Source organism: Epinephelus moara, chromosome 24 (genome assembly GCF_006386435.1).
Source record: "Epinephelus moara isolate mb chromosome 24, YSFRI_EMoa_1.0, whole genome shotgun sequence".
In the NCBI taxonomy this organism is placed as follows: Eukaryota; Metazoa; Chordata; class Actinopteri; order Perciformes; family Serranidae; genus Epinephelus; species Epinephelus moara.
In genome coordinates, this window is record NC_065529.1 from 44,457,569 (window position 1) to 44,467,074 (window position 9,506).

At 38.0% G+C, this 9,506-nt stretch overlaps 1 protein-coding gene across 1 annotated transcript; it reads left to right on the plus strand.

The window, feature by feature from the left end:
- Positions 1–200: 200 nt before the first annotated feature.
- Positions 201–9,012, plus strand: LOC126385924 (butyrophilin subfamily 3 member A2-like). The gene is made up of 5 exons (XM_050037968.1): positions 201–567; positions 2,819–2,854; positions 4,590–4,865; positions 5,038–5,172; positions 5,762–9,012. Exons 1-5 carry the CDS (start codon positions 201–203, stop codon positions 5,851–5,853), a joined length of 906 nt encoding a protein of 301 aa, XP_049893925.1. The 3' UTR covers positions 5,854–9,012.
- Positions 9,013–9,506: the final 494 nt, after the last annotated feature.

The following is a 9,506-nucleotide window of genomic DNA, read 5'->3' on the forward strand; positions in this document are numbered from 1 at the left end:
TGCAGTTTCCTGCCTGTATGAGAGTCTTTGAGCAGAGTACTGAAGAAAAGACAGATGATGCAACAGACTGTCTGCACCTCCTGGAGCAGTTCACCACTGGGGGGCAAACAAGAGCTTTTGTCAGAGGGGGTCAACAAATAGCTGCAGACAGAGGATGTAACCTGACCTGACTTTCTGTGTTTAAACATAATGATTAAAATATGCTTCATCTTTCAGGGTCAGGTGACATCACAGTGGTCGTCAAAGAAGGGAGTGATGCTGTGTTACCCTGTTCCCTCAGCACCAAGGAGAGCATTTCAGCAAAGCTCTTTGACTGGAGGAAAGCTGCTCAGAAAGATGGTCGTCGGAAGGAGGTGTTCTATTATGATGCAGGCATCCATTACAACAACGGTCGTCCAGGACAGAGTGAGGAGTTCAAAGGTCGAGTCTTTCATTTTCCAGAAGAACTGAAACATGGCAACGCCTCCATCATCATCAGAAATACGACGGTGACTGACAAAGGAAACTACACCTGTGATTTTCCACGTCTTCAACCACGTCAGACATTCCACATTGAGCTTGTTGTTGGTGAGTACTTTAATGAAACAGTTAAAGATCTCCAGCTGTTATTTTAGGTTTGACCCCAGCTGTTCTTCTTTGTTCATTCAGTCTTCTGTTTAAGTCACTGACGATGAGTTACACATGTTTGACTTTAATTACATATCCAACATGTTGATGAAACATATGAATAACTACTGTATATTTATTTGTACAGTTACAGTACAGTTTTTGAGATTTTTTTCCCTTAACTTCAGGACTGATTTGAAAGCAGCACCACGTGTATCTCAGACCTGACAAGATATAAACACAGCACAGAAACTCTTTAATATTATAATGTTACATTTATGTTGAGACTCAGTTTTGGAATCAACTCTGTGACACTTTCTGAGATGTTATTAGGATAAAATGACCTGGTAATAATCCTACAGTCAGTCGGTGACATTTACTTTGTTGGTTAATGTGACTGATACAAAGCACTTGAAGCAGCAACAGTCTGACCTCTTGTACTGATGGAAGCAGTGATAATTACACAAGGGGTCGTTACACATCTGTTGTAATTTTTATTCACTGATTTGAACTGTGTTTTCATTTTAAATAAGAATTGAGTTGAATTTAAAGGATGTGAGGCTGTTCATAATCTGTACTTTTTTACACCTTTGCTCCAGCGATAGGTTTCCACCATTTCTTTTTTTTATTTGGTAGTTGAGGTCACTGTGACCTTGTGTCTGTCTAATTTTATGAAGGCCTTAAATGATGTCCTCACATTTTTGCACAGATGTCTAATTGGACTCAAGAATGAATTGAATAGAATTTGAATGGTCAAAGGTCACAGGTCACTGTGACGTCACAAAACACATTTTTGGCCATAACTTATACAAATAAATAATTTATTTGTAATTATGACAAAATTTCACACAAATGTTTGATAGGATAAAATGATGGAGTGATGACATTCTATATCCAAAAGGTCAAAGGTCAATGTCACTGTGACATCATAATGTTCTGCATTAAACACGTTCCTGGCCTTTACTCAGCGTCATATCTCAGGAAGTGAAGGAGAGACATTTGGTCACATACTGAATTGGTGACTCTAATCTTGGGTGTCCACCTTGAAACTGTGATGATGATGGTGCACTTCTTCTTCCTCCTCTGTGCCATAGAGCTCCATTGTGGTTAAAAACACATCAGTGAGTCACACATGTTCTTTCATTACCATGAACACACACACTGTAGTTGATTTTGACTCAATCCACACACACCGCCCTGCTGCTGTACATAAAGCAGCATATATAGATTAATCCACTGCAGAAAATAGTCCCCACCAAATGAACTATTTCATTCTGTTTATTTGACAAAACTACAGTGAGAATCTGTTTTACTGAGACCTTTACAAACATAAATCTATATATCTGTGACCTGTTTTAAAGATGTACATCTCCAGCTTGGTGCTGAGAGCCACAGACAGTCTGTCTCAGCACTTTCTGACCTCCCTATAAAACACAATGTTGGTTTTGATCTTTTCTCAAGATTTGCTGAGAGTAAGAAAAATACACAATGACATCAGCCTTATTGTTTAAGGTCTGATTTCATGTCTCCTTCAGGCAAATCTCTTGGTTGCTCGTCCTCCTTCCTTAAAAAACTTAAACATAAATGTATTGTGCTTGTTCACAACACTTTTGTAAATGTGCATGTGCAAAGCTGCAGATTTCATGGAGTTATTGGAGCAGCTGAACTCCTCACAGCACATTCTCCACCGTATAAACCCCACCTCCTGTCAGCCTGTGCTGCTGTTGGTATCAGAACATTTACCTGACACCTTATTTCTCCTCTTCCTCCTCTACATGGTCTTTTCTTTCCATACAAGCTGTCTGCCTCTGCTGTAGTTCAGGAGTGAACAGGTCAGGGTCTCATGATGGAGCATTACATTAGACTACATTTGTGTTATTTTATTATTTATTTATTGACAAAATGCCAATATTTGGGTGCCTTATTTCCTACTGTTTTTTTTCAGTTGTAAAGGTTGTTAAATCAGTCATATCTAAGCCCTGTCTTAAAACTGATCAAACGGCAAAAACAAGCTGTAAAGAGAAAAAGCAGCTCCCTCATTACGCGTGTGTGTGTGTGTGTGTGTGTGTGTGTGTGTGTGTGTGTGTGTGTGTGTGTGAGTGAGTGAGAATTTGTGCTTTTGCTTCATTGTAACTGTTGAAACTCCAAAACTAAGAACATTTGACAAGTTCATGATATCACCCACAAATGAATGTTCCTCTTTGTCTTTCAGAGCCCATCTTAAAGGACCGATCAGGAGAAAACCCAGGTGATGATGTCACTTTGCTGCAACTCTGTAGACCTCAGAATCAGTCAGATCTTTAGATACAGTACCTACAGTTTACTTTGATTGTCCTCACACAGTGTAGCAGGCAGACAGCAGCAGAGGGGGAATGAGCTTTATTCATTTAACATGTTAACAAGCTAAGAAGATCACTCACCTTCAGTCTGATTTGGTTCTCTGCAGCTGTAAAGTCCACAGTATTGTTTGATTGGACATAATAATAATAATAAATAACAACAACAATAATAATAATAATTGCATACTTTTTATTGTAACTCTTATGTCGGCACTTTTGTTTTTGATATTTGTTTCTTGTGTTCATTGTGGTTTTGTTTGTTTGCTGCTGCTGCTGTGTCATGAAATAATCTGTCTGTGTAAATCTTTCATATTTGAATTTAGCTTGACAGAACAAAACTAACTAAACATTGTACTTTCCTCAATAATGGAACTTTTAGCTGCAGCCCTACAGTAATCCTATTGATTTTGTTTGATTACTTGATTAGTGGTTTGATTCACAGTTGTCAGAAAGTAGTGAAAATGCCTTCATGAGGTCCCAGAGCCCAGTGTGGACGTCTTCAAACCTTCTTTTGTCCAAATAACAATCCAAAGATAATATAGATGATAAAGATGAATATATTTGTGGTCGCTGAATGACAAATATCATCAGTTATTACTTTTCTGATTAATAAATATATTGATCTACAGATAATCGATTATCTTTTACTGCAGATGTAGTGCCATAGAAATTGTTTCATAGATCTAGACCAGTGCTTCTCAAACTTGTACACAGCCTCAGAAAATATTAATCTCTCCAGATACCACCACTATAATCAATGTTAAAATACAGAAGGCCTACCCTATTCATTTCAGGCAGGAGGCAGGTTTATTCCTCAGCAGAAGATTATTTATTGTCGTCTGTTGTCGACCACAGCCAAGCTGGTCAAAGGGGTGGTACAAGAACTGGCACTTAAACTCTTCCACACCATAAGGGCCAGACCCTCATCAGGTGCTGTGGAAACTTCATTAACGCTGCTCAAGTAGCCACTAGTGCCTGTGCTCAGTTCAGTGTCGTCCGCTTCAGTTTCCACAGAGCTGCTTGAAATATTCTAATCCTCATCCACACTTCTCTTCCAAATAGTTTCCATTTAAAGTCATAATTGCAGTGTTTTTAAAACATTAATTTTAGCTCCACTTTCCAACTTGCCGTCACAGTTTAGCTTGAAACTTATCACAGACACATGCGCAGGCTACATGACAACATAGCAGGCTGATATCAATACAAAATATTACAGCAAAGGCAAAACTCATTTTAAATTACATTTCAGGGATCATAGTTTAAGTACTTTCATTTAAAATGTGTCTTGATAGCATTATATTTATATACATATATGTATATATGTATATATATATATGTATATTCAGAGTAATTTAACATTTAAAAAAAATATTTCAGCAATTGCTCCACACCTCAGTATCATAGTTTGAGAACCAGGATCAGAACAAATAAATATTTCAAGAATCTGAGACTTTCAGTGGTCAAGTTCTAAATTTCCCAAAAGAGGTAAAACTGTTGAAAACTCGTGTCCTCTCAAACTGCTGGGATGTGAAGTTAAAGTGTATAATACAGTGTATTCCACAGGCAGGTATAAACACAAAAACATCCCATCATTACATTTGTATTTCCGTCCTTAATAAGCTTTTGTTTATCCTGTGTTCACAGCTGCAACTCCAAAGCCGTACATCAGGACGCTGAATGCCACAGTGGGGGTGCTGCTGCAGTGTGAGGTTCGAGGTGCCTCTCCAGAGCCACATCTTCAGTGGCAGGACAGTGCTGGAAACAAACTTCCTGCTGAGGAGCCGCAGGTCTCAGAGAGAGAAGGCCGCCACTACATCACCCTCAACACCAGAGTGACCAAGAGTGACCTCTACCGCTGTGTGGTGACACAGGAGGAAATCAGTCATCAGACTCATGAGGAGACATTTGTGTTTATCAGAGGTGAGATTTCTTTCTTTGAGATTTAATTGTCAAAGAATTTTAATTGTTTGTGTGTTTTCAAAGATTTTTAGACTCCTTTAATTGTTGTTGTGTGTAGTCTGTGACCGATGTGCTGTACCTGATATGCAGTTACATTTTGAGTTTTACATTTGCTTTTTGTCATGTGTTTCAGAGACAGTGTGTGAGGACTCATCCAGCAAAGTGGCTGTTGGATGGTTTGGTGGTTTGGTTTTAGGAGCTGTTGCTGTTGTTGTAGTTCAAGCTCTGCTTGTAGCTACAAAGTCCATCACAGTAAACTGCAATAGAGGTGAGTTTATATAATTGATTGATCAGCAATCTCTAACTATCTCATGTCTTGACTCTTTTTGTCTCCTCAGATATGAACAGTTCTGTTAGTATTTACGTGAAGCCTCTGGTCTTAATACTGATTTATTAAATTAAAGTAAATATAGCACAGTCATGAATCTGTTACTGTAATTGATCATTTAATTCCTTCACTCACATTTCAAAGTGGAGGCCTTACATTATGTAAAACAATAAAACAAAAGGGCTCCTCTAGATCAGTAATCTTAATTCATGACAGTTTATCATTCAGCAAATTATATTTTGGATTAGCTCTCACACTGATTTCATTAAAGCGAACCGACTGTCAGAACTATTATTATTATTATTATTATTGTTGTTGTATTAATAATGATGATAATAATAATAATAATAATAATAATAATATCTGTGAAACATAAATTAATTTATGAGCTGCTGAATCAGTCTCAGTATTAACTGTTTGAAAACAGACTTGAAGGACCAAACAAAAGTATTTTTAGGTGGGCCATGAAAATTATTTCTATTTACTGTAAAAGTTGACTTTATGTAATATAAACTTTTCTTTGCTGCAGGTTCTCGTCTGAAGGAAAACAGTTCATCTAACCAGAGAGACGCTTCATGTACAGACTCTTCAGTGCTCCCCCTGAGGTCACCAGATGTTTAGCTCTGTGTGTGTGTGTGTGTGTGTGTGTGTGTGTGTGTGTGTGTGTGTGTGTGTGTGTGTGTGTGTGTGTGTGTGTGTGTGTGTGTGTGTGTGAGTGTGTAAATCAGNGTGTGTGTGTGTGTGTGTGTGTGTGTGTGTGTGTGTGTGTGTGTGTGTGTGTGTGTGTGTGTGTGTGTGTGTGTGTGTGTAAATCAGTCCTTCCAGGATTTCACAGGCAGTTTTGTGATTGTTGTGGTGTCTCAGACTCTAAATGTTACCTATAGAATTACAATCTACACTAACACAACAAAACGTGATGACGTCCCTGCTTGTTATATTTTGCAGCTTGGGCAGAAGCTCTGCAGCAGTGGTTGACATCTGACACTGAGCCGTTAATCTCACACCAATGTCTGAACAGCTCAGTTCAACTTTATTTATATAGCACCTTTCATACAAACGTGCAGCCCAACGTGCTTCACATGGCAAAATTGGAATGACACAGACACAAAACAATAAAATATTATAAAAGCAAACCAACCACAATAGAACAAACTAACAAAAAAGATAAAAACTCAGTAGAACAAAAAGAGAGTAAATAAATAAATAAAATAGAATAAAAATGAACAATACAGTAAAAGAAGGTAAAAATAAAAATAATGCGCTGCACGCAGCTCTACACTGAAATGAGATTTTTACCAGCTTTAAATAGTTAAATTTGAATTTGCGATAAAGTTTCGGTGACTGGAGAAAATGCAAGGTTGTGCAGAAACACGTTAATTGTTGTGATCGCAGCATCACAACATCCTGGAGGGACTGATATACTGAACAGTGTAAAATGTAGATACGTAATCTACGGAGGAGATCTTTGTAAAACTTATTACACTCAGTTGTTGGTTCAACCTACAGAGTGGGATTGACAAAATGCACATTACAAGATAAACGTGTTAATATCACATTACAATCTGCAGCTTCAACGAGTCAACACCACTCTGACAGACCAACAAAGATTTAATAAGTTTGACAAAGGTTGTGATTTATTACAGAATGTTTTTCTGTGTCTCAGGTCAGTGCAGCTCAGCATGATTGTTGAGATCTGCTTGGTGCTTTTTATTGTTTTATTTTTATTTTCCCATTTCTACTATTATGTATCACCATCTCATTTATGTATCACCTTTATATTTTCTGTCTGTCACACTGTGGTCCATAAGGAGTGAAAATACAACTGATGTTGAAGACATTATAGCAGCTGAATGAAGGAGATGTAGCGACACAACAACTCAACCAAACAGATGGAAATGAAATCGACATGATAATGAGATGACAGAACTCACAAAAAGAACCTGATGAAACTAAAGTGACTTACAAGAAGTTTTTTAAAGGATCATATTGATGTTTATTATATTTATTTACGTCACTTAGAGTCCGAAGAAAGATAAAATCACACTGGCTGAAGTCAGGACATTTTTAAGAACTAAAACCAAACATGAGATTTCACAAACTTAAAGGGTAACACCACCCAATTTAAGAATTCCACTGTTATTTCCATGGTCTAGGAGAGTTAATAAGTCTAATAAGAGTTTAATAAGAGTTTGATATTAAGAAAGTCACAGGCTTGTGATGTCATAGGGTATAAAGTCTGGAGCTGCTCCACAGACAGAGACCTGATTTTATGGAGCCACAGAATGTTTGTTTGCTTTTTTTAGACCTAAATGAGCTTTATTCTATTTCAGTGTTCTCAGTTCTGAAACAGAAAATGTTCCCGTATGTTCAGAACATTCCCCTGAGTGCTCTCAGTGTCACCTACAGCACTGGTTCCCAACTGGTTCAGCCACTGGGTCCAGATTTCTCCTCAGTCATTAGTTCAAGGTCCACACAGTTTCATATAGTCAGCGTCATACAGCGAGCTAGCTTGAGACGTTTGGCCCCGTCTCAAGCTAGTTTCTGTCTCTGTCAAGTAGCTGTTTGTTACTCACACTCTCTACAGGAAACAGCACTTCAAAATAAAAGCTCTGTGCTGGAAATTCACTGTACTTAAGAATAAAGTGTGGTTTTTACAAAGCTGATATGTTAGCAAGTCACTTGTGGTCCATTCAGAATGAGCCTGTGACCCACTTTTGGACCACGACCCACCAGTTGGGAACCACTGCTCTGCAGCATCTCCCACCATTCATTGTCTGTGGAGCAGCTGCAGACTGCAGGATTTGGGAGAGAGTTGTTCATGATTACTAATATATTTGGACTGTCTTAGACCAGAGGAATAACATGTATGAATTCTGAAACTAGGCGTAGTTCCCCTTTAAGCTTGAAGCAGTTTTAAAATTCATGTGGAGCAGCTGTCAGAGCAACAAGTTGGATCATGACCACAAACATGAACTCATTTTTTACATACTAGTGACTTTCATAGATTTAATACATGTGTGTTGATATAAATGTGATTTAGATGAGAATATGCAGGTTATTGAGAAATCATTATGACATTTGATTTGTCATTAAAACAGGAATTTTAAATATGAATGTTGCACTTTGTTTGGATGAGTGCACTGATATTTGTCCTTTTAAAAGGTCCTCAGCTCCACATGAGATGTGACTGAATATATTATTACTGTAAATATTTTATCGCTTGAGTTTGAATATTTTATAACTGCAGAGTTGTGTAAAAAAAAAAAATTTTAAAATTAAAAAAATTAAATTGAATGTTATTTTTGTATTTAACTTGTTAACTCGCTGCCCTGCTTCACTTCTTTATATTTGCTGAGCAGGAGTCAGATGCTCCCAGTACGAGGCTGAAGGATCTTTAATCCTGTCGATGGTGATAATGGAACACTGTGCAGTAAAGACTGAGGTGTATGTTTGAGAAGGAGCCAAGCGAGAGTCTGACTGTGACAGTTTCAGATGAAGATGGTTGTTGTGCCATTCTCACCTTGTTTTATGAATCGTGGCCTTTGACTGTTTTTGTGTATTTGCTGATACATGTGTGGATATTATTATATGTCATCATGTGTGTCATAAAGTATTTCAATCATTGGAGCATCTGGTGGTTTGGGGATTAAAGGTAAACTCACTGTGTGTATTCTTGGGATGGTTTAAAGCTTCCAGATGAAGCACAGCACCAACAATAGTCCTGGTGTATGAAATGTGCTCTACAAATAAAAGTACTTTGCCTTTAATAGTCCTGGTGTGTTTGGTCTGTCAGATACACTCTCTCACAGTCTGTGTAAAGATTGAAGCTTCTGGAAGTTTTGGAACAAAGACATTTGTTTAATGACTCTTCCTCATTGATCTTCATGTTAAAAGGCTAAAAATAAATCTTAGAATTGATCTTATGAACCACTTATCCTGTTAGGGGTCACGGGGGCGCTGGAGGCTGTCCCAGCTGACACTGGGTGAGAGGTGGGGTTCACCCTGGACAGGTCAGACAGGACGGGTATAACCAGAGGGGGCAGTAATGCAGCTTGAAGCATGCCAGCTGTTGTGAAATGGAGGAGGAGGAGGAGGAGGAGGAGGCAACAGATAATCCACATAAAGGAAATCCCTGTGTTAGAGGACCTGGATGGACAGAATTATCTGGTGCATGATGGACATATTAGATACAAACTGTAAATAATTTCTTATCATGAGTTTTGTTATGAATTCAGTTTTGATTGTAACCTCACAGAGTTTAACTGTCTCATAAA

Bases quoted from the DNA above. Each gene is read 5' to 3' on its own strand.
- LOC126385924 (XM_050037968.1), top strand. From the start codon at position 201: ATGCTTCATCTTTCAGGGTCAGGTGACATCACAGTGGTCGTCAAAGAA. The intron at 2,855-4,589 runs GTGATGATGTCA...CTGTGTTCACAG, and splicing joins CCGATCAGGAGAAAACCCAG to CTGCAACTCCAAAGCCGTAC. The intron at 5,173-5,761 runs GTGAGTTTATAT...TCTTTGCTGCAG, and splicing joins CACAGTAAACTGCAATAGAG to GTTCTCGTCTGAAGGAAAAC.